Source organism: Epinephelus fuscoguttatus, linkage group LG24 (assembly GCF_011397635.1).
Source record: "Epinephelus fuscoguttatus linkage group LG24, E.fuscoguttatus.final_Chr_v1".
NCBI lineage: Eukaryota > Metazoa > Chordata > Actinopteri > Perciformes > Serranidae > Epinephelus > Epinephelus fuscoguttatus.
Genome location: NC_064775.1, coordinates 6,267,089 through 6,292,817, shown reverse-complemented (window position 1 = coordinate 6,292,817; position 25,729 = coordinate 6,267,089). Strand labels below are relative to the sequence as shown.

The 25,729-nt window shown below is 42.0% G+C and overlaps 1 protein-coding gene across 2 annotated transcripts in view; it reads left to right on the top strand.

The window, feature by feature from the left end:
* nlgn4xa (neuroligin 4 X-linked a) overlaps positions 1–25,729 on the top strand; it is a 147,735-nt gene that overhangs the window by 19,400 nt on the left and 102,606 nt on the right. For both annotated transcript variants that reach the window (XM_049570511.1, XM_049570510.1), the window contains exon 2: positions 1,700–2,420. In XM_049570511.1, coding sequence (XP_049426468.1) covers positions 1,970–2,420 — 451 coding nt within the window. In that variant the 5' untranslated portion in view covers positions 1,700–1,969. The remainder of the gene's footprint in view (positions 1–1,699; positions 2,421–25,729) is intronic.

The following is a 25,729-nucleotide window of genomic DNA, read 5'->3' as shown; positions in this document are numbered from 1 at the left end:
TATAAGAAGCTGGAAAGTCCCCGTAGGGCAGATGGGAGGGGTAGTGGATGTATCCAAGAAACCCCGGACTTTCACCTGGAAGCCTGGTGTCCGCTTCCAATGTAGACCCAAACCATGATTTATTTTTCAAACATAACCCCATGTTTTTGTAGCCTAAACTTAACCATGTGCTTTTGATTACGTTCCCACACTGGTTGTGGCATCCCAGAATGTCAACAGCAGGCGGAGGAGGATACATAGCGTGTGATATGTAGACGTGAAAAACTAAGGAAGACTTTAAAAAATTCCTGGAAAATGTTAGGCAAGTAATGAGTTCGGTGTACATATTCGTACATGAATACACAAGTCTGATATATGCTCACCCTGAAAGCTGATAGAAGCTGATATTTTCTAAAGAGAAGAGCAGATGAGTCACATCTTTTAGCAAGCTTATCACTCTCACAAATGTCTTTTTAATTAGAGAAAATTCTTTTTGAGAAACATGTAGCAGCCCAAGCAGTGTTGCAATTCGTTTTATCAAGATATATTAAGCTGGAGTAAAAAGATAAAATACAGGAATGATTAAATCATTGAAAGTACTCTGTTGATACCAGTTGACTTCAAAGTCTTAGACAGTTCAATATGGTGTTTCCATGTTAATTGTGTGTCTACTGTGACTTATAAGAATTTAAATGTCTGCTGGCAGCTCTGCTAAAGAAGTCACTACAGTCATCCTCTGAGGACCTTGAAAGTAATGATGGCCAAATGAAGCCTCAAGAATCATTTTCTTGATTTTACAAGCCTTCTAGATGGTGCTCTCCGTTACAGGTTTCAGAGCAAACTGAATTGCCAATCGTTTAACTTTTTTCCTTTGAACCAAGAGCGCCATCTCCTTGGCTCAGAAGATAAAGACGAATGGTTCATGAGGCTTCATTTGGTCATCACTTAAAGGTACTTCATTCATGCAATAGCTAATGTTTGACAGAAAACCCCAAACCTTGTGGTAGTAGTGCTAGATGAAAAGTCAAGGGATCACCAAAGTTAACGGGATTTATCCTCTGGGGACCATGAAAAAATGAGACAAGAGAAAAGATATTTCACCTTGAATTCAAGTAGTGGACTGACAGAATGACCAACATTATGATTCTTGGAACCACTGTTAGCCAAACCAAAGCATTTTTGGTTTGACTGATCCCTTAGTCTGATTCTAATCACTGCTGATGTGAGAAGTCATGGCTGGCTTACTGACCCAGCCTACCGGGCACAGGCCCAGGGGCCCAAAGTGTCAGGGGGCCCCTCTTTCCTTCCCGTGGTCAAAATTACCACAAAGAGACGCATAATAATTATAAAAATTGGCAAAACAACCAAAAAGAGACACAAAATGACTACAAAGCGACACAAAATGATAAAAAAAGACACAAATCTACCTCAAGAGACACAACATTACCTCAGAGAGACCCAAACTATGACAAAAAGACACTAAACAACCACAAGGAGACACAAAATAATGACAAAGAAATGCAAAAAAATGGATGTAGAATGGCTACAAAGAGACATAAAACCAACATAATGTCCTTGTCTCTTGCCCAGGGCCCCACTGTCTCATGATCCTGTCCATGGAAGTACTGTCTGTGACATTTTCTGCTACTGTATAAAGACAAGAATGAACATAATTAGTGATGATGCTATTGTTGATCAACTGTTTTTCTTTTTCTTTTAGGATATCCCATCAAGCTGGAGCCCAGGTAGAGCATCCCAGGCTCTCTCCTGTTCTGGACAGGGGAGTCATACAGCAGCCGTCAATCTCCATGCAGGCTCTCGGGATGGGGAGCTCTGAGAAAGCTGCTTTGTTTGGCTGGGGCGCCTTTGCTCATCTTGCAGTCTGAGGAGCAGCAGGAAGTATCTCGGTGGAGGGGCAGGGGGGGCACCGAGGACCCAAGGGCGGATCATAACCAAGACCTGCCAGGCTCAGGCCCAGCACAGCAGGAGCATGTCAGCGCCGGGAGGCCCTTCATTGATGTGTCGCTCCGCAGCCAAGGCTAACCTTTTTCTGTGGATGGGCCTGGCGTCCATCTGTGTGGCTGCTGTTCAGACCCAGCAGCACCCTGTGGTCACCACAAATTACGGAAAATTGCGGGGAGTGAAGGTTACGTTACCCAATGAGATCCTGGGACCAGTGGAACAATACTTGGGGATCCCGTATGCGCTAGCCCCAACGGGGGAGCGGAGGTTCCAGCCACCGGAGCCACCCATGTCCTGGCCGGGCATCAGGAATGCTACTCAGTTTGCTCCGGTTTGTCCTCAGTTCTTAGAGGACCGCTTTTTGCTCAATGATATGCTCCCTGTCTGGTTCACCGCCAACTTGGATACAGTGGTAACCTATGTGCAGGAGCAGAGCGAGGACTGCCTTTACCTGAACATCTATGTCCCCACAGAGGACGGTAGGTCTACTGACTGTGTCTCTTGATTTCCTTGTGTCTTTTACCGCTTCCTGTATGTCTTTGTGTTGTTTCCTGTTGTATTTCACACTTTCTTGAGCAGGTCGACACTAAACTTAAAGTTAGTTAGTATTTCACTGAAAATCTAAATGATTTTCTTCTCACAAGAAGTAGTATACTACTTGTTACTTCGAGAAAAAGGACTAATTATACCCCATGTGTAGACCACACCATGTCAATTCCATGTAAATCAGATGATCCTTGTCACCTAAGGCTTCCTGTTGTTGGTTGATGGCACTATCACCTTGGGTCAATATTGGCATGTAGATGTCTTCAGGCCTGGACTTTTGTCTTGAGGTGGATCTTACAAGGAGTACATCAAAGTATAAAACATGGAATTTTCTGTTTCAAGTAGGAGATGCTATAACGAAAACTAAATATTGGCAAGCTAGGACTCTTGAAATTTGGGGCAGATTGGACCTTGTACACTTAAGTTTCAATCTAATTCCTGTTTCGTGGCAAAACACAGAAATGTTATGCCCCACCATGGCTTTTAACAGTTTTTATCTCGAACGTCTGTAGATGGCACAGAGGAAGTTTCAATCAGTCAGTCAGACGATATCTCTAGGAGGAGTTTGTTAAAGTATGACCCCTGTAAATGGCGGAAAATGCCCGAAATTGCACAGTAATCTCAAAATGTAGGACTTCCCATCCTGGCTATAAGAGACCTTTTTTTAAGTTTGGACATGATACATGTTGTTGGTGTATATCATATTTGAAGGTGGGGCACTGACTTCAAAAACTGTTAGGCGGCGCTACTGAGCAAATTTTCCACACTCAACATGAGATCCATATCAGATATTAATATTTGCCTCCTCTGGTGCATGTGCCAAGTTTCATGAGTTCTCAAGCATCCGCAGCCCCTTAAAACTGCGCTTATATTCAGTTTCAATATGGTCCCCACACTGGTTGGTTTTTCGGGCCCTAAAAATATAAAGTATATACAGTTAAATGTGGAAGAGTTACAAACAAAGCCCTGTCTTTGGTGTAGACCTGTTGAAATAAAGAGCTGGGTCTTTCTGCAGCTGAGGTCAGTGACGGCAACTATTTGAGAATTCATGATATTTCTTAGCAGTATAGTGTTTCAGAATAAGAACACTGGTTTGTTTCTGGGGCCCCTGGCAAAATATAATGAAGCTGCAATGTGTAGTCTGCTGTGTGCTCCGTAGCAGATGGGCACTTACAGGCAACAGCATACATAGATAATGCAAAAGAGTGTGACAGGAACCACGGGGATCGACAGTTTTGCCCCACGGATCCAAAGGTTCTACATCCTCAAAACAGTGATTGCGTTTATATATTTGGAAATTATCCGCCTATGACCCTGCCGCCTCATATGACGACCTTACATTTTGGAATTGTTGCACCTCATACTTCATTCTGCTGAGCTTAGACTTCTTGTCCTCATTTGTGGACACTTTTATGTGCCATCTAGTGGTAGGAAAACCACATTACACTGTTGTAATGTAAAAATTCTACAGCCAATCCTGACACCAAAGTGGACAAGGTGCAAAACCTGATCCAGTGTTATTCATGGTTTCATGGTCCAGCTGAAATTTAATTGTGTTCTCTATACATATCAGCCTGTGTCGTCCGCTGAGAATCTGAAGCCGAATGGGAGATATGTATTTTATATTTTTGGGTTAATTGCGGTGACTCCTGTCTGTACAATAAGTTTTCCATCGGCGTATGTGGAGAACTTGATTCCCGAGATCAGCCTGCCAGCTGTCAATCACACACTTAGACTAACACACCCATCTCGAGGCTGAGAGAAAAGGGACCATTTCTGACATTTCCCCAAACAGCTGTCATTCTTCCTTTTAATAATGACAGGAAAACAAACCAAAAAAAAAAAAAATACTTTGACGTGATTGAACTCCTTTGATTTGCTATTTTTAATTGGATGAAGTAGCTTTCCTCTCAAATGGAAATGCTTGTAAAACGTTGGGCTATGTCTGCTTTTTTATGATGCATTATTCCTTTCTTTTATACGGAGAGCTGTGTCATAACCTCTTGTGATTAACAAAATGGGGAAATTAAACTTGTTCCCTTGTACACTAATTACCTGAATCCTTCAAATATCACTTGATTTTGACTGCAGTCTAATCAGTGAAGGCTTGTCTGAAAGAGAGGAAATGCAGAGCCTTGTCAAAGTACTGAGAGCTCTGTCAGTCCATGCTGCTCTGTACTATGACTGATAAGAGCGCTGTTAAGCAAGAGTGATGTGATTTAAATAAAAAGAAGCACAGAACGGTTCTGTATTGCTATCACGCTGAAGGCTCCTCCATAATGGCTTGTTTTCTGCACTCCCCTGTCTGAGTGAGCAATTGACTTGGAGTAGGTGTGGGGAGCACTTTACCCACCCGGATCCTGTAGCAGCCGCCGCGTACAAGCCTCTAAATGTGTCCCGTAAAAAGCACAGTGTGTCGAACATAACCTGGAGTGGTTAGAGGTCAGGGGGAGCAGGCTGGCCGGGCTGTTTTAGGAAGCAGCAGGGCGGCGTGGACAGCCTCTGGAAGGATAGTGGAGCACATTAACGTGTGTGTCTGGCTGAGATCTTTGACAGTTCCGTGCTAAATTTAGTCTGAGCTCTTGAGTACACGGTAGATTAAAAAGTGCAGGAGAGGGATAATCTCACAATCCTGTGTCAGTGCACATTCGGTGGCTTTTGTCAAATGATTCAGTATCTCCAGACAAACAAACAAACAAACAAAAAAAGAAGTTATTGTGCTCCAGTAGGAACTGAGCACAACAAGAGTCCTGTATGAATAATACAAATTGTCGCGATGCCTGTTTTATGCCTCCACAGCAGCGTCAGCCGAAGCACTATGTTTTTGATTTGTCCATCCGTCTGTCCTCCCATCCCATTATCGTGAACGTGATATCTCAAAATATCTTCAAGGGAATTTCTTCACATTTGACAAAAAGTCAACTCGGGATCACGGATGAATTGATTACATATTGGTGATCAAAGGTCAAGGTCACTGGCTTCTTCAAATTTGGCTAAAACGTCCACTTGGACTGAACGATGAAGCAGTTAGATTTTGGTGGTCAAAGGTTCAGAAGTCAAGGCCACTGTGACCTTGTCTTCATCTCATTCTTGTGAATGCAATACCTCAAGAACACCTTGAGGGAATTTCTTCAAATTTGGCTCAAACATCCACTCGGACTCAATGATGAAGCAAATAGATTTCGGTGGTCAAAGGTTCAGAAGTCAAGGCCACTGTGACCTTGTGTCCATCTCATTCTTGCAAATACGATACCTTAAGAAAACCTTGAGGGAACTTCTTCAAATTTGGCACAAATTACCACTTCCACTCAAGGATGACCTGAGTAGATACTGGTGGTCAAAAGTCACAGTGACCTTGTCTCAGTGTTGTTCTTGTGAATGTGATATCTTCAGGGAATTTCATCAAATTTGGCTCAAATGTCAAAATGTATTGTCGGATAAACTGATGAAGCGGTGACATCATTTGTTCTACATCATATTTCAGATGGTCAGATACTGAATTGGTGACACTAATCTTGGGTGCCCGCCTTGAAACTGTGCTGACTGTATGGATCTCCTGTGCTGTCAGGTTGAAGATGTGTGTGTGAAGCATCTATGATTTAGAATTTGTAGCTTTGCAGCAACATCCATATAGGAAGCATTGTTACATGTCATGGCTACATATGAGTCTGGACAGACATGGATGGAAACTGTAACTGTAACTTGATTGGTTCACGGAGGCATACAACCCCAAGGCGGTAACTGTAGTTCTTCTACATTGACCAGAATAGTATTAGCCAGTAATAGGGTTTTCCATGGGCATAGATCGTTCCACTTCAGTCGTTTTGTGCCAAGCCAGGTCATGATGACATGCATTTCCGCTACAGCCTCACAGCAGGGGATAGCTGCACCACGCTGTGCTGTAAATTGATGCTAATACTTAATTGCGAAGAAGTTATAGGAGAAGTAATGCTTTAATGAAGATGATAGAGATATGAACATACCCTGTGTTATTTGCTCAGCAGATCAGTTTCAGATATTGCATGGATGCTTTAAAAGGTCTTGTAAAGGTTTTAATTACATGGGAGGTGTAGGGTTGTTGCAGGATTAGTTGAGACGTTTCCTCTCACAACAGTTTGTATGATATCCTACAAATGAGCCTCCAGAAATGACATTAAGGAGCTTAGGTTTAGGAAAAGAAACATCGTGAGGACGAACAGTACAATGACTCAAAGTTCACGTGGTTCCAAACACTGGTGTCCCGGGGAAAGTTACTTGGCTTGTGACCCATTCAGCACCCTAACCTCTCCCCTTCTGTGACCACTACTCTCTTCACTCTTTACAACCATTGGCGCATTGGTCACGTTACAAAATACGTAGGTTATACACGAATTAATGGCTCATGTTTACATAGTATATGTACGGATTTTGTTCCATTACTTTTCATAGAGAAAGGTATGAACCGTGCATGAGAACAGCCTGGTTGAGAAGTGGGTCTGGTAGGTACATCGATGCCCCTCCTGCCTCTCCACACTTCCCTGTTATTCTTCTGCTGCTGTCTGCCCTCCATAAATCTACTGTAGATGTCTTTGCCTTCTTGACCTTACCCTCAAGCTCTCTGAATTTGTTCAAGCTCCTCACTCTCTCCTGCCCTGGAGGGCCGTGATATCACTGGTGATCTCGGGCTTTGTTCACACTGAAGGCGATGTATCCTGTGATGCAGTGCTTGAGCCCCCCCAGATGTCCTCACCATATGACTGGATAAGCATTCCCCAAATTGTTGCCGTGAAATAGCCCCGATTTCTCTTGTGCCACCAGCATCCATCTTCTTACTGTCCTTGGTGCATGTTGCAGCCGGACAAGGTGCATGTATTGTGGCAATATGCTGACACATAACTCAGTATTCTCTCTGACTCCCGTTTTATTAGTCCGCAATCTCTTAACACTGGCTCTGCAGCTGAATCTCCAGCGTCTCCTTGGGTACCTTAGCCAATCTTCAGGCTAGGAGTTGCATGGTGGTTCTGTACTGCCAGCCGGGGGCATTGCTTGGATTTGAAGATATTCAGGGTTGAGCCTGGACCCTCAATTTTTTATGCACTGTGGCACCTTATTTACATATTAATTATGAAGCATTGAAATGTGTCCTTGTAGAACTGTTGTTTACTCTTCAGATTAACTGATGTTGTCGAGCTTCGTGTACATTTCAAATTATATTCAGGGCTACACACAAAACATTCTTGGCCTCGGACCTGACAAAATTCCCCAGTGACCCCGACGCTGCAAGCCAAACTACAATAATTAACAGAAGTAGAAGATCGGACGTGTGTTTCTCTTGATGATCTGCCACATGGAATGGTGTTCAAAATGTTATGTTGGACTTAAGTAGATTTTCAAGTATCGGCACAATGTCTTGCTACCTCACTTATCCACAGCAGGTCTTTGCATTCAGGTTGTTGTCAATGTTGAGCTGTTAGTTTCTGTGCCAACATACTGATCTTGAAGGACCGCTCATCTCCTCTAACTACCAGCGTCTTATGCCGTTACTTGCATTCATTCAGTTCTTCAGTTATCTGCACAGCGGGTGGAAAGAAAAGATCAAATGCACTGACAAAGGCGACGCCATCTAGTGCGTCCGTGGAGTGGCTCTTCAGCCTGGAAGGTCTGTGCTGAGTCTGAGGAGGAACAGGCTGCCTGACAAACAATCTAAGGAACTCCTTATTAGGTATAAACCCTGAAGCACTGCTGTAGTGATAAACACAACTAAGTAGAAATGCACAATATTGGATTTTTTGACGATGATGTTGGCCGATAGTAATGAAGTACCAGTATTATCTTGCATCCCTACAAATAAGCTAGACTATTCTACTTTAAAGCCATGGTATGGGGAGCAACTACGTCTGTTTGAGTGTCTTTGGCCCGTTGAATGTAGTTCATACACCGTTAATCATGTTTATTTATGCCTTTGGACAGGTGATAGCTGTGGTTGGAAGCATTATGTTCTCAGGTTGTCTGTCAGTCCATTCGTCCCATTCTCGTGAACGTGATATCTCAAGAATGCCTTCGGAGGATTTCTCATAAATTTGGCCGACTTGAACCGAACAATGACCTGATTAGATTGTGGTGGTCAAAGGTCAAGGTCACTATAACCTTGCGTCTGTTTCATTCTTGTGAACGTGATACCTCAAGAACACCTTATGGGAATTTCTTCAAATTTGGCACAAACATCGACTTTAAATCAACTATAAATTGATTAGTTGTGATGGTCAAAGGTCATTTATATGCTTTTGGTCATGACCCCAGAATTCATACATAATTATGAAACAAATTCACACTAATGTCCAATAGAATAAAATGATAAAGAGATTATATATCTTGAAGGTCGAAGGTTAACTTCACTGTGACATCGGTAGAACATGAATTAAAAACACTAAAAAAATGGTTTGATACTAATAAACTGTCATTGAATCTAAGTAAAACAAAATACATCATCTTTGGCAATAGAATCAAGGTCAATAATGTTGAAGTCGAATGTGTGTATGAAAACAAATTTTTGGGCATCATAATTGATAGTAAACTCAACTGGAAACCACATATAAATATCTTGCAAACAAAAATATCAAAAAGTTATTGCCATAATGTACAAAATGAAAAAAAATTTAAACAAAAACTCTCTCTATATTTTATATTGCTCCCTCGTGCTTCCATACATTAATTACTGTGTGGAAGTATGGGGGAACACACATAAAACTAAAATACATCCAGTTATCCTGTTATAGAAAAAGGCCATAAGAATTGTACATCAAAAAAACTACTATGAACCAACAAATCCGCTGTTTATTAATGTACACACTTTAAAACTAGAAGATCTCATCGACTTAAACACATTAATTATAATGTATAAAGCAAATAATAATCTTCTTCCACACAGCATCCAGGAACATTTCGGGCCTAGAGAGAGTCGATATAATCTAAGAAGTATATGTATGTTCAAAACCAAGACAAGAACTCATATCAAAAGTAGGTTATCTGTTAAAGGGGTGTCTCTGTGGAACAGCTTGGACAATGAACTAAAAATATGCAAATCAATCTGTCAATTTAAAAAAATGAATAAATCCAAGGTTATAGACAAATATAAATCATTATTATCATTACCATAAGTTATATGTTGACAAAGGAAAGCTACAACAATAAACAATATTAAAAAAAATATGTGTATATTGTACTTTTGGATTTTCGATTTTGTTTTGTTCTCATGTTTTGTCACTACATGTTGTTTTCTGTTATGTCATGTTTTGTTGTTGTAATTGTTTTTTGTTTTGACATTTCACTGAAATGTAAAAAGGGTAGGCACAATAAGCTCTGGCTTCAGCCTACACCTTTTCGGCCATTGTAAAATTTATCCATTGATTTTGGAAATGTTTCTTGCTATGCAACTGAACCGAAATAAACTATCATTATCATAATGCAGCTGCAGGAACAATTTTCTGGCCATTACTCAACGTCATAACTCAGGAACAGGGAGGAAGATTAGCTTCTTTGCCAACACATTCTCACTGCGACCTCGACACATATTGACATTTGGTCATGGACTTTCCATGTCCAGATATAAAGTCCAAGGTACCCTGGGTGCGTTGGTTGCTGACGTTCTGGGACGCCTTGTCAAGTATGTCTGCATCTTACATGCAGTCTTCTTTCAAAATACGCCTCTGTTTTCACAGGAAATTTACCATTTACATACAGTCTTTTAAAATAAATGCACTATGTCGATACAACATAGTGAGCTGATGTTTTTATTGGACAACAAATGCACATGGTTGGGTTTAGAAAAAAAAGAACGGAGTTTGTCTGTGCTTTTTGGACCCATTCACCACCCTTCCTGCCTACCCTACTCACCTTTTCACCGCCTTAACTTTCATTCTTGTCCCCCTGATGCTGCCAACATTAAAGGATAGGTTTTTTTGTTTGTGTCTGACGCCGGAAGTCACTGACCAAGCACAGGATATCGATGACTTTGGAGTGAGACTGGGTTGTCTTTGCAGCAATGTCAACTGCCATGGCTACATATGAGTTTGAAAAGACATGGATGTAAAGTGCGACTTGTCTGGTTCGCAGAGGGATGCAACCATGAGGTGGTAATTGTAGTTTTAGGATGTGGATATATCGTTATTAACTGGCAATCATGTGCAATGTAGCAAGTAGTTTAACAAATGACTTTCTACAGGTAGTAAATAGAAAATTGCCCGTCTTAGATTGACTGCTGTTGTCGCATGAAAACATCATACAGTGTTTCCAAAATGCCATCAACTTTCAGAATATGCTGCTGTTCAGCACGATCACTATTACTATATCCATTTACCCAACAGGGTTTGGAAAGGTTTTCATCAGAGCGGGCATTGTGAAACATGACGCACTACATTAGTCCAGGCAGCACTATGTCTCTAAGCTATTTTTAATGGCTTTTTGAAAGCAATGGGAGCTGGTGTGTGTGTGTGTGTGTGTGTGTGTGTGTGTGTGTGTGTGTGTGTGTGTGTGTGTGTGTGTGTGTGTGTGGAGGTGAGGTGAACCTGTAGGAAAATACACTGCGGTGGCCTCAGACTGCACTTGAAAATCACCCGAAGTGGAGCGATGAAGTGTTTACAAACAGAAAAAGGAAAATCCAAGGCTCGCTCTGCAGCTCTGGCTCGGCAGAAGGACCAAACGGTACTTTGTAGATGTAGATAATGCATCACATTCCATTTTTCTATCACATTACTTCCAATTTTGGCAAATAACGAGACAAAAATGTGTAGAGCGGAGAGAGTCATAATAATGTATCTCTACAGTCTGAACTCAGCGGGGAGTGACATGTCTATCCCAGTTAGAGCTCCCCTCGCTGCCCATCATCTTTATATCCCCCGAGTTGGCCTTTTCAGAAATCCGGTGTAATGTCAAAATATCCTGCCAGCCGAGGATCAGGGAGGGATTTATAGTTTTACTGCACCTCAAGTGGGTTGACAGATTAAGCGATGCCTATTCTTTGTCATCTGATTTGAAGTTGAAAGAGAAAATCCACTACGGCCCGCACTGAGCATGCTCAAATGACGGTATTGTCCTGGTGATTTCACCGGCCGAGCAGACAAGGCGCTGGCTGCCTGCAGCTGAAATGCCCAAGAGTTCTTTTCATTTGTGTGCATGAAGAGAGAAAGAGGCTATGACGGTATAAATGAAGCCTGGAAGTAGAGGAGTGTGAGTAGAGTTGCACTGTGCAGCAGTGTATTTATCTGCAGAGACTCTGCCCTCTGCCTGTAATTCATTATTTCCTGTGTTCAGGATGTTTAAGGGCGTGCACCCCCACAGTGCTCAGGTGAGGTAGGTAGCAAGGTAGCAACCAGGTGCCAGGCTGTAAGCAGCAGGCGTCCAAGAGACATGGCACAGAACAAGAAGCAAATATAATGAGGCAAAATGCCAACGAGAGTAAACCTGGGGTTGGCTTTTACTTTCACTTTCTCTGCAGAGCATGTTTACCCTGGACATATGTACATAGATGCCACGTTCAGTACATTTACATGCACAGTTTAGTGGAGCTATAGTTCTAATTCAGCTAGGCCATTTAATTGGACTACTGTCCATGTCCCGGTATACAAGCATGGGAAGGGAATTGATTCATTGACCGAAGTATATCCGACTCCTCTACGATAGGTAGTCATATGTAGTGATGTCCAAATGAAGCTTCATGAAGCACTAGTTGTATTGCTGAACAACTGGTGGTTCATGAAGCTTCATTTGGACATCACTTACGATATGCCTCCTTTCAGCTTCGTAAGTGCTAATAGGCCCGTTTCCACCACAGGAACTTCGGGGTAATTTTACAGGGCCGGGGCCGTTGGTGCGTGTCTCCACTGCAGGGACCACCCCCGAAGGACAGAGTTCTGGAACTTTTACAGGGGCTAAACAAGTGCCTGCCTCGGAGTAGGAACTCAGAACGGCCCCCGAAAGACTCCTGGCTGGGGCTTGGGGATTACTTGGTGCTGACTGGATATACTCAAGGAGGGATGTGACGACAACAGAAAGCAACAAAATAGCCGGCAATTTTAAAACTCAGCAGACAAGGGTTAGCTCGTTCATATAGCTTCTGCCGCCATGTAAAAAAACCTCACTAAATGGCCGGTGAAAAAAATATTTTTTCCAGCGGATATCTTAGTTACAACATGACTGAGCTAGCAAAGCAGTTTTGTGTTGATATGTGTGGTATGTATTCAGTTTTGGGAAATCACGATGTCTAGAAAGCATCAGTGACTGCCGCTGACAGGGACAGCTAACAGCAGCAGCAAAGCTAACATCAGGACGTCATCTGTTAAAAGCCTCCCGTTGTCGGATACAACATGAAACTACTCCAGTTAGCTCAATCATGTTGTAACTAAGACATCCGCTGGAAAAAATATTTTTTTCACCGGCCATTTAGTGAGTTATTACCGCTATCGGCTAACGGTGTCCCAGGTCAAAATGGTTGCGCAACTATTACGTCACGTCCAGAGCCCGTAACTTTACAGGAACCTTCATCCTACTCCGCTCTCTCAGTGGAGACACGGTGGCTGAGAGGGCCGAGCGAGAGGACGTTCCTGTAGTAGTTCCCGCCCCCCAAATAGTACCAGGAACTTCTTGAATGGAAACAAGCCTAATATCGTAGACCCCTGGCTTGCGTTTCTTGAAGATGTTTCGCCTCTCATCCAAGAAGCTTCTTCAGAAGAAGAATTGAAGAAGCTTCTGAAGAAGAGGTTATTAGCACAATATTAGCACTTACGATCACCATGACCTGGATGACTGAGAATCTTCACCGACAACTCCTTTCAGCTTGTTAATGTTGGACCTTTTTCTTGTTGAACTATTACATCACACACCGAACAATCCGTTTTTCCTCCCATCCATGTATTTTTAAATATTTCACTCTTTCAACTGACACAGCATGAACCGTGTCTCCTCGTCCGTCCAAAAATGCACGGCTGTGAATGAAGTTTTCGCCATGTTGTTACTGGCTTCTTATTCTGTTATGCATTAAATGCTATTCGACTTCTGGGTCAAAGTGTGGGGCATAAATTGTGGAGCATGCCTCAGCCAGTTTGGGTGTGACTGACTGTACACACGCAGGAGTAACTCAACTCCCAATCGCATTATCTGGGTGTGTTAGACCAAGTTTGAGAAATTGGATTTGGTACAATTTCAGTCAGACTGACATGTTTACGTGCATTTCAAAGTCCGGGTTTAATCGCACTAACACAATAAATTGATTTTCTCTAATGTCATATAAACGTAATGACAGACTGTCAGCCCATTGCAGTGATATGTCAGCGGTGCTATCATATTGTAGAGGGCACGACTGGCTTGGCAGAGCTGCGTTTTTTCTGGGTAAAAAGTTGTATTTCTTTACCGATTGCAGTGACTCAGTTTTATGTTCAAGGGTTTATGATGCACCTGTAGCAGGATAACAGTTTTGGCTCCAGTTAAGTAGAATATCAATCTTTAGGCTACAATCAGGAACAGGAACTAAATTACTTACGTTGTGTGAAACAATTCCTTGTCATGAGATATTGTAAAAACTTGCGTTCCTCAAGCATTTATTTGGCTTATTTTCAGTGGTTAAATACTCATGGAGATGTCCCCCATATAATATAATTTAATGTGGAAGTAGACAACTTTTCAACAGTTAGCAACCCCGGCTGCTTATCAACTCCTTTATCATAACACAATATAGTAACTTTAACCACTACTCATTTTAGAAAGCCCACCTCAAGGAAACATGCTCTTGGTTCAGATCAGGTCTGTCCAAAGTCTGGCCCGGGGGCTAGTTGCGGCCCATGGACTTATTTCAAATGGCCCACAGCTTGTCTTTTTCAATACTGGGTAATCAAGTAAGTTTACTTACATTTTTTCATTCACCTCACGACAGCAGCTTTATCATACAGTTTGTAAACATGCACCAAGGAGGAACTACACAGGTGAAACTAATGGTAAACATGCAAATGAATAGTTACCTAGCAACAGACATTTCCTGCTAGGTTTGCTGACATGGCCACAGCAAAAGACCATGAAGTCGACAGCAAGGGCGGCCACTTTCAGGAGCATCGGAAAATTTAATACCTTTTTACTAAGAGATGGAACAGTTGTGTTTGTCTAGTGAGTTCTCACTCGACTTCACACTGTGCTGATGTCAGAGATTTCTAAAATCACTTTTCTCAGCTCAAGGAAAGGTTTTACAAATATAACACCTCCATGGATCCAAAATCTAGAATAGAGAGAGCAATAAGTGACATCGTCTGAAGTTTGGGGTGTCCTGTCAACAGTTTAACAGTTGTGTCTTTGATGAATGATAATGGTGAAATGCGGAAAATGCTTTTAAGGCCACAAGGGATTTTTTTTGCTGCAAGATGACGGTGATGGATGGCGATGTCCAAATGAAGCTTCATGAAGCACCAGTTGTATTTGCTGAACCCACTAGATGGCACTGTTGGTGTAATGAAAAAGGCTCAAGGGATGGCAATGCAGTTTGGTTTTAGGGATGGGTCACGATTTTTGAATTTCGAATAGTCGTTTTATTTTTGAAAAATCGATTTTTTAATGCGACTATTACTATTCGCCGTCTTATTTCCCCCCTTTATTTGACATACAATTCAGCATCTAACCGCACGAGGGCAGTCTAGGATTGCTACAGCAGTGTGAGATGGGCTACTAGCTAGTTTGATGCTCTTCTACAAACAGGAGAAACATGCAGAGACTACTGCTCCTTGAGGAATGTCCACAGTCATTCGGGCTTTCATAGTCGAGCGCACTTCCGCGTTGTAGTTTCCTGTAAAAATGTCCGTGAAAAATCCCCGCGATGTGAAAAATACATGCCGGGCAGTCACCGGTGTGCGCGCACAGGGCTGGCGGACGTCCGCTTTGAGTCCGCGCGGACCTCCGCGGAGTCCGTTCCGCCCGAGTATGTTCGGGCCTTTAAAGATGAATGGATCTCTGTGTGCGTGGCTCCGGGGGGCAATTATTCGAAAAATTGTTGAATAGTTGCCACGATTTCGAATAGTGTTTTTGCTTGTGTTGCCCATCCCTATTTGGTTTCAACTAGTAAAGGCCAAATGAAGCTTCATGAGCCATTGTCTTTATTTTTTGGGTCCACTCTGGAACTCTTTGTTCAACAAAGGGTTGAAACCAAACTGCATTGCCATCCCTTGAGCCTTTTTCATTACACCAAGAGCGCCATCTAGTGGGTTCAGCAAATACAACTGGTGCTTCATGAAGCTTCATTTGGACATCACTAGTGATGGCCCACCAGCAGATGGAGACATGAAATATTCAATGTATGTAATATTCATTCATTGTGCAAAATAAGAAAAAGCATATTAGCCAATTCTGATAGTTATCAAGCCAATATCAGCTAATATTGATGATGTGTCAATATTTCATACACCCTTGTATACAAAATGGAGTCATTGCAATTGGTTGACAAATAAAAACATTACATTGGTTTGCTTGCTTGTTTGTTAACAGCCAAGTCTTGCTTTCTCTAATATGGTGGCACTATTGATGTCATCCCATCGACCAATGAGGCATCAATTCCGCGTAGTATACCTTTAAGGCAGTAAAGCTGAGCCTCTGCAGTGGCTGCAGACTGGCTGGGGAGGTGGCATGCAGCTGTAGAGTGAAGATGTTTCCTCGGGGGTCTTTCACAGGGGGAAAGATAACACCACCGCCGCCTCATCTCTGTTTTATAATTGTTGACATCTCCCACATTAGCTCTGTTTTACTGCTCAACACTCAAATGTAAAACCCAGTGCAGTGTTAAAGCTTCCTCGCTTCTTATGGCTTACCACAGTTACTACCAACGGCTTAATGTTTCCGTGCCAGCCATGATTTATTCCAAGCACCCAGACCAAAAGACATTTTTCAGCTTCCTGTGCAGTGTTGGAGCGAGCTGTTACTTAAATTAAAATACTCTTTGCAACACTTTATAGGGCGAAAATAAAACGAGGTAAACCGAGGTGAACAGAGAGAGAAAATGGCTCTAAGACTGTATTTTCCGAGCCACTGCAGTTCAGTTTTATTTACTTGCATCTCCATGCCAAACACATCAAGTGATTATGTAATTTGCAGGGTGTAAAGTCAGCACTTCCACTTTATTTGGTGTAGCCTACAGCCAGGATCTGTGCTCGACTCAGCCACGGTCTGCCTGCACTGTTGAGGGAAATAAAATCGACTAACCAACTTTGTGAATTTCTGTTATTTTCCAAGGTTTTGTTGCCATGAAAATTACTTAGGTATGAAAATAATCTGTTGACCAATTTACATCACTGCACTGATCAGCAACAGATATAACAAGAATGTCCATTTCGATGCTGTGCAAACAAATTAACACTTAAACATCAACAAATCAAAGAAATCAAGTGAAATTGAAAACATGTATTTTCTTTTTGTGTATGCATTTCTGACACAAATAAATGAAAATATTTTTAATACAGTAAATTAGGCAACCGAATGACTTCATCATGACATCAGCTTTTAAAATTAAATCTAGGCAATGGTGGTAAGGGTGGGGGGACGGGGATGAGTGCCGCAGGGTGGTAGTCATTCAGACAAGATGCTATAGACTTTTTACAAGGATGATGGTGGCTGTCTTGAAGCAGGTGGGAGCACTCTCCTGTGACAGTGATATTTTATAAATGTCAGTGATGACATCGACGAGCTGATTGGCACAGCACATGGCCAGGGATGTTATCAGGCCCAGCAGCTTAACTCACATTCAGTCTAATTGGAATTTTTCTTACAAAAACTGTTTAGAAACGGCCTGTGGAGTGTGACAAAAAGATAAATTTCCCAGGTCCCAATCTGCTTGAGGATTCTTGTGATATGCCGGTACCCCAGATGTACTCAAGGATTCTTCCAAGGTGGGGCCTCCTTGGATCGGACTTGACCCTTGACACAGGATCTCTGGGAGTGTCCTGTGGTGTCTGGCACCAGTGCGTTGGCGGCAGATCCATTTAGTCCAGTGGGTTGTGAGGTGGGTTAATGGCACAGATGCTCATTCAGATTGGGATCAGGGGGATTTTGGAGACCAGGTTGACACTTTGAGGTCTTTGTCACATTCCTTGGGCCATTCCTGAGCCATGTTTGCAGTGTGGCATGGTGCACTGTTGCCATGAGGGGGGGTACTTGGTCTGCAATGGTGTTTGAGTGGGTGGAACATGTCAGGTGGTATCCACAAGAATGCCAGAACCGACGTTTTTCCCAGCAGAACAATGCACTGGAACAAGATGATCAAAGTTACTCACTTCACCTGTCAGTGGTTTTAATGTTTTGGCTGATCAGTGTATGTATACAAAGATAAAAGACCAACCAGTGCACTTATGTATTGATTAGTGCGGACTGTCTGTGGTAAGATGATTTCCTAGATGCTAGTTTTCTGCTACAGGTGCTATTTCTGGGTTATGTTTCCACCAGGATTAGGGGGTTTGGGTTAGTTTCTGTCTAATTGGTGTTCCCTCGGTTCAGCTGTCATTAGAGAAGCCACTGTATGAGTTGATACCAAAGCACTGAAGTGCATCAAGGCGTCCTGTAATTACTACTGGTTGCATAGAAAGCAGTTTTAACAAGCAGCAGTTAATGCTTTGGGCTTTTTTGTCCTCTGAGTTTGCCTTTAAGGAGGTTGCACATAGCTTGAGAGAGAGAGAGACCTCTCTGTAGTAAAGATGAAAAGAAAAGTAATCATATGAAGTGTATACAGCGTTTTCAATGCTTTTGTTAGATCGCCATTATTAAGGAAAGAATTATAACCAACTTCATTTTGATGCTGTTTGCTAGGTTGAGATATCAATCAATCAATCAATCAATCAATCAATCAATCAATCAATCAATCAATCAATCAATCAATCAATCAATCAATCATTTGTCACATGGGATTATGCAAAGTACAACTTGATTTAAATGTAATCCCATCAGCTGCCTTAAATTTGGCACTGTAATTTAGTCCTTTTTTTGTGTCTTCTTACATTGTTGGCAGCTGCTTTATAATTGTTCATGCTTGGTTGATGGCCAAATGAAGCTTCATGAAGCACCAGTTGTATTTGCTGAACCCACTAGATGGCGCTCTTGGTGTAATGAAAAAGGCTCAAGGGATGGCAATGCAGTTTGGTTTCAACCCTTTGTTGAACAAAGAGTGCCAGAGTGGACCCAAAAAATAAAGACAGTGTTTCATGAAGCTTCATTTGGCCATTGCTATTTGAAACCAAACTGCATTGCCATCCCTTGAGCCTTTTTCATTACACCAAGAGCGCCATCTAGTGGGTTCAGCAAATACAACTGGTGCTTCATGAAGCTTCATTTGGCCATCACTAGTGTATAGCAGTGATTCGCAGCAGGAACAGGACAGCACCTCACATTTCCACTCACGTGTCAGTCCTTATTCATTGTAAAGCTATCTTCTACATATTCCTTGAAAGACCTGACCTGGCTAGCTGGTAGCTAGCTACACGCCACCACCATCCAAAGCCAACCACAAAAAGTACCAGCAATACTCACAAAATAAACATAAGAGCCCAAATTTGAAAAAGACAAAACAATTTTAGCAGAGCTGACAGAGGGGTTCAGAAACTCAGAGTCTTCTAGAAATAGATATGGAGTGTCTGTGCCTGTGTTATCATCTATAAATCAAAAAATGCATGTATTTATATATGTCTTGTGACATGCAGTGATTGGATGCCATCAGTCTTCACTGTAGCCCTGGAAAAATACAGGATATCATATGACAGTGACACAAATCAAGAAAACACTCTGTTTATTAGTGTTAGCAATCAGACTCATTTTCTCTAGAACAGAATCCTTTTTTTCTGAGGTTGTTTTGGCACAATTCTATTCACATATCAATTTGTCATAAATGTATTGATTTCCCCTTTTTTCTCTAAGACTGTTTATGACTGTTTACTATCAGCAGCAATCATACTCATCTTCTGTTGCGTACGTCTTTTACTCTAACTTCTATTATTCTTCCTCGGCTTTGTTGTTCTGCTCTCTAGTAATTTAAAAACCATTCCCATGGTTCATGCGTGCATAATTTTCTGCAGTTTTGTCACAGTTTTTCTTGAGTTTATTTGTTTAGTGTGATGTCTGTCAGTAGAAATCACACTAATGTTCTCTTGCAGGCTTTTCCCAATTATGGAGGTTCCTTTTTGCCTTTTGCTGTTGTTGTTGCTGCCCTCTTGCAACACAAAACTACTTATGTCATTAATACCTTTTGTACAGTCACAGGTTTATCTTGTACTCTCGCATTGTTATACTAAACATTATTATACGTTCTTGGCATTTTAATGACCTTACCTGCACCCAATTAAACTGTTTATTCTCCATTACCATCTATTTATAGGGACTGCAGATGAAAATTAGCCTGCATGGCTAAATCTGGCAGATTTACATTGTGGATCGTGTGTGTGCTTGTGTTAATTAATGTGCATTGTCCCTTCTTAAATTAGATAAACATAAGCATAAGCATTGCTCATTTTTCGCAGTTTAGCTTCTGCTTTCTCCTTACTGTACATCCACTTAATGCAGTTTGCTAGGTTGTTGGAAAATCAGATTAATGTGCAATATTTAATGAGATAGGAAAACGTAATTAAAATCGTTTCAATTAAACTAGAATTAAAGGTTTTAGTTTGCATGCCTCTGTGAACCAGTTACAGTTTATATCCATGTCTGCCCAGACTCATATGTAGCCATTACAGCTGCACTGCTTCAAATGTGGATGTTGTTGCAGAGAAACTACAGTACACATCTTCAAACAGGCAGCACAGAAGATCTATACAATCAGCGCAATTTCAGATTGGGGGGAAAAGGAGATGCTGTGGTGTGCTGCTTTTTTTTAGCCAGCAGTTGAAGGCTGGAAAGAACTGGGGTTCCTGATGCAGTCCTTGCTGTATCCCTATTCCAAAAGGTGCAGATCAGAGAAGGCTGGTTGCTTGGTATCCTTGCAGATTTAGACGTCTGGTGTTAACTGGTGTTCTTCTAGTTACTGGGAAGTTAGTTTGCAAGCCTTGCATCTGGCACATGAAGGCCCCGTTTATACGACAATGATTTCAACTGAAAACGGTAAACTTTAGTTGCGTTTTGGCCGATCGTTTACACGACAGCGGCATTTTGGGTGCTTGAGAACGCAACTTTTTGAAAACGGGTTCCAGAGTGCAACTTTTTGGAAATGGCAGCATCTCCGTTGTCATGTAAACGTGCAATATGCAGTTCCTCTGAAAACGGAGACTTTTCGCACATGCACATTACGGTTCCAGTCACTAGGCATGCCGACCGTCACAACAACAAGCCGAGCTCTGTTTGTGCTGCTCACCCCATTGATTTGAAGTGAAGTGTAGATCTGTTCCTGTAGAAACTCCACCTCGTCGTCCATCCAGACAAAGTTATCTGTGCGTGCTTTCCTGGCGTGCATACTATAGCATTTCCAATAGATTTTGCGGCTCCGTGTGAACAGGGATCGTTTCAGTAACGTCGTCATATAAACGCAGAAGTTTTTTAAAATGCGAAGGACAGACTTTTCCGTTTTTAGAGCAACTGTTGTCGACTAAACAGGGCCTAACTTGTCTGGTCTTCAGGTTCTGTGTCTGCTGGAGGACGCAGGCCACATTCAGAGCAAAGCTACAGCTCCTGCTGTGAGCACGCAGAGGTGAGAACATGGGGGAAGGGCATAACAGGTTGTCCTATCTTGGTTGAGGTCCAGGAGCAAGAGAGCCCGCCAGAGGTTCAGGGGCAAGAGAGCGAAGAATTTTCTCCTTAAGTTGACTTGGTGAGGCATCTTGTGGAGATGAGTGCCAAATGGCTGTCCTTTGTTTGATGAGCAAAGACCATGTGGTCTTTGGCCACCATTTCAGACGGCAAGACCTAGAGAAAAAACCGTCACATGTCCAGTTTAGATATTAACAAATGACAAATCATCTGTTGACCAGTGAATCCCAACATGCCAAATTTATAGACATATCCTAAAGGCCTTCTTAAGGTTATCGTGTTTACGAGAATGATGAGTTGATATATGTCATGGTCACCTTAACCTAAGTCAAATGCACCAAAGGCAAAGTAATGCCCACAAGGCATTCTTGAGATATTCTGTTTACAAGAATGGGACACGTGGACGTACCCAAAAACACAATACCTCAGCACCAGTAATACCTCGACAGGTGCGACAAACCGTGTTTTTGATAATGTAGTTAAGGTTATAAAGTCTTAAAAACAACCCCTATAGACATTTATTGTTTAAAACTTGTACCTAAATATAGGACAAACTCTATTCAAACTTTAATATGCCCAGTAGTGTACACTGACGGACTGTACTTACATTGACTCTAATGGCCATGACAGTTTATGAGTTATGCCTTAATGAATTAGAGCATGATGTTTTAAGGGCCTCACTCACTCCCACTGCATTAAAAGTACAGCTCAGCCAATGCATTAATGTCAATGAGTTGTTATATTGTCACAGCACAGGTGGTTGTATAATCATTACAGAAAATCATGTCAATCTGCATCAATGCATTTTACTGCTCTGGGTGTGTAAAGCAGCATGGTTTAGTAAAACCACAGTTAAATATTGGTTTCAGAAGGCTGAGGTTGCGCATATTCATCTATATGTCTGTATATTCTGGACTGTTGCATTATTTATTGTATGATGTGCTAATATGTGTGTGTGTGTATGTGTGTCTGTCTGTCTGTGTTTGTGTGTGAACAGCCTGAGCAGATGTGGATGTTCACGCTCGGCCTAGTTACACTGACATGGCACTAGCCCATGTTTGTGCAGCTTGTCCTTTCAGTGAGCAAGTTTATTGTGCAAACACTCCACCACCCTATATGCCACATTATGTGCCTGATGAGACCTATCTTCCACCATTTGTTGATGGGGGAATGCTGCAGCTCACATCATGGAAGTGGGAGCACAATGCCACGAGCAGATAATACATTCCAAACTGTATAAGAGCTCAAGGACTATTGGGCAGCATGGATAATGAGCCAACATTTTTTTTTTCCTTTGGCAAGAACTCATATACTTATGTCATGTCTGCTTCATTTCATTGCAGTAAGGCAGCACTTGCAGTAATAAACTTGTATTATACTTCCCATTTTAAGGATACACTCTATGGCTTTGTTAGAGTGCCCACTAGTATGATCAGAATCATTGCATTTTCTCCGAGTTCACTGTTGATGTTGCATAACTCAAGGCGGTTCACAGATTTGAGTGTGTACTGTCCATGTCTCCAGACGGCTATGTGTGTTCATGACATCCCGGATGGTTCTGGTAATCCATGGTTTCACAGACTCAGTGATGATGTCATCAGGGATATTGACGATGGAGTCCTGGAACTTGCTCCAGATTGCGTCAAGGAGTCCAAACTATCCAGCCTTTGATTGGCTTGACCATGGAGCAGGGCAACCAGGAACAAGACAGCCTTTCGGCATTTCTAATGTCACACCAGTCACCATTAAGCACATACCTCCGGCTCTTTTCTTGCCAGATCTGATTTTTATGCCAGATCGTCTTTTCTAGAGAAAGGTCTGGAATTACCAAATGACCATTCAGCTATTTAGGAAAAAGACACTGCAGCTTGTTTTTCTTTCTCTAAACCAATCGCAATCGTCCTGAGCTTGTGCTAACCGGGGCTCTCTCCAGTAGAGAGCTTCGTTGCTGGTCAGGGTCATCCTAGATCAGACCTCCTGTGCAAAAAGGTAGTGATGGCCAAATGAAGCTTCATGGACCAGCAGTTGTATTTGCCGAACCCACTAGATGGCGCTCTTAAAAAGGCTCAAGGGATGGCAATGCAGTTTGGTTTCCAGCGCCATCTAGTGGGTTGAGCAAATACAAGTGGTGGTTCTTGAAGCTTCATTTGGCCATCGCTACAAAAGAGATTGTACTCAAGTAGTTCGACTGGAGACATTTCAAAAGACATGGCAAATTAACTGATCAACATCGGGCACTGGGAGTCTGGGTTTTTACAAGGTGCATTCACAAGTTGTTGTTTTTTTTTTTTTGTTGTAGATCTTTACAATTCACCACAAGAATAACGCAGGCATTCCTTATTGCACGATCCAAATCTTCATCAAAACAGTGTCTAAGTTGTTAGCTCAGAGGTTGTTGTTGTTTCCCGTAGCAAAGGGGATTTTAAAAAAGGTAACACTCAGGAAGTGGAAGAGATGCTGATCTAAATATCAAGCCAATAACAAGTTTATAGCCATAGTCTATATCCAGTGAGTTAGACCAGTGAGTCCTTACGTCCCATTGCGTTGTCCAGTTAATCATCCAACGCCTTTACAATGGTTCGCAGGATGCTTGGCTTCATGTGGCTCGGACCACAGCTGGTGTTTAATTCCTCCAAACCTGCCACGGTACCTTTGATGTACATATGAATGTGGAGATGGCCCAGCTTGTCCATATGATTGGGATCACAGCTGGCCATCTGGCGGCATCCTCCCTACCGTTTCCTTGATGTTTACCTACATTTACATTCGTCAACCTCAACCGGCGAGGCAGAGTAGTGACGTTATTTCCCCATCCCAGTGAGTGATCCATAGCCATACGATATCACCCTCTAACACCAATCATAAACAACAGTTTGTAGTGTTAGGTGGAGTTGAGTGACAGTTTCTTGGCGAACAACCGGATGCATCTTCCTGAAGTCTAGACATAGAAAAAACTAGACATAGAAAATTATGTAGTCTAAATAAATGTGATTGCTTTGTTGGGACTAGGCTGTACTTATTATTGTCACTACATTATAATGGCATCATTGATTTCAACTACAGAGGTTCCAAGGCTCTTATTTGATCTAGGCTTATATTAGAAGCATGTCTGTGTTTCTAATTATATTTGCTTCCTTTTGTTTTTAATACATGAATTGCTTCTTTTTCCACCCAGACTTTTATTGTGAAACATTAGCAGGATCATATTGTGGAAAATCCTTCAAATAAAGCTCCTGCCATCTTGCAGCACTTTAACGCTAATACAAAAACAGTTAAACACACTTACCCACAGTGACTGAAATCTGACGATGGACTAACACTTTAGATGAGTAACCCAGAACAACAAAGTGTAGAAACAGCTTCACCATGTTATGTGATATGCTACTTCAGCACTTCAGCATTTAGTTTCAGCCTAATCATGTTGGACTTTAGACAGAGCCAGGCGAGCAGTTTCCCCTCCTTCCAGTCTTAATGCTTAACTACATTAACCACATCCTGAGTTTGCACTTAACAGAGGTGTGTGTGTGTGATCAATCTCTTCATCTCACCTTTGGAAAGAAAACCATAATTGCAGATGGGAACGGAGATCATGAAACATACCATCATCACTTTTGTTTTCCTCTACTATTCATGAGTGTTACTGTTACATAATTTGTATGCCTCTGCAGCGGCGATGGTTTTTAGGTTGTCCATCTGTGCTATTTTAATGAACACAGTGTCTCAAGAACGCCTTGAGGGAGTTTCTTCAACTTTTGCACAGACATACACTTGGACTTGATGAACTGTTTAAATTTTTGATGGTCAAAGAAACAAGGTCACTGTGACGTACTGTACGTCTCATTCTTGTGAAGGCGATATCTCAAGAAAGTCTTGACATAACTTCCGCAAAGTTGGCACAAAGATCCATTTGGATTTTAAAATGATCCGACTAGAATTTGGTGGTCAGAAGGTCAATGTCACTGTGACCCCACAATGCATGTTCTGCCTCCATACTGGCCTCTATACTTCGTTCATCCCATTCTTGTGAACGTGATAGCTCAAGATCACCTTGAGGAAATTTCTTCGAATTTGGCTCAAACGTCCACTTGGACTCAACAATGAACTGATCAGATATTGGTTGGTTAAAGGTCAAAAGGTCACTGTGACCTTGTGTCCATGTCATTCTCGTGAAGGCAATAGCTGAAGAACACCTTGAGGAAATGTTTTCAAATTTGGCTCAAACGTCCACTTGGACTCAACAATGAACTGATCAGATATTGGTTGGTTAAAGGTCAAAGGCCACTGTGACCTTGTGTCCATGTCATTCTTGTGAAGGCAATAGCTGAACAACACCTTGAGGAAATTTCTTCAAATTTGGCTCAAACGTCCACTTGGACTCAATAATGTACTGATTAGATATCGGTTGGTTAAAGGTCAAAAGGTCACTGTGACCTTGTGTCCATGTCATTCTCGTGAATGCAATAGCTGAAGAACACCTTGAGGAAATGTTTTCAAATTTGGCTCAAACATTCACTTGGACTCA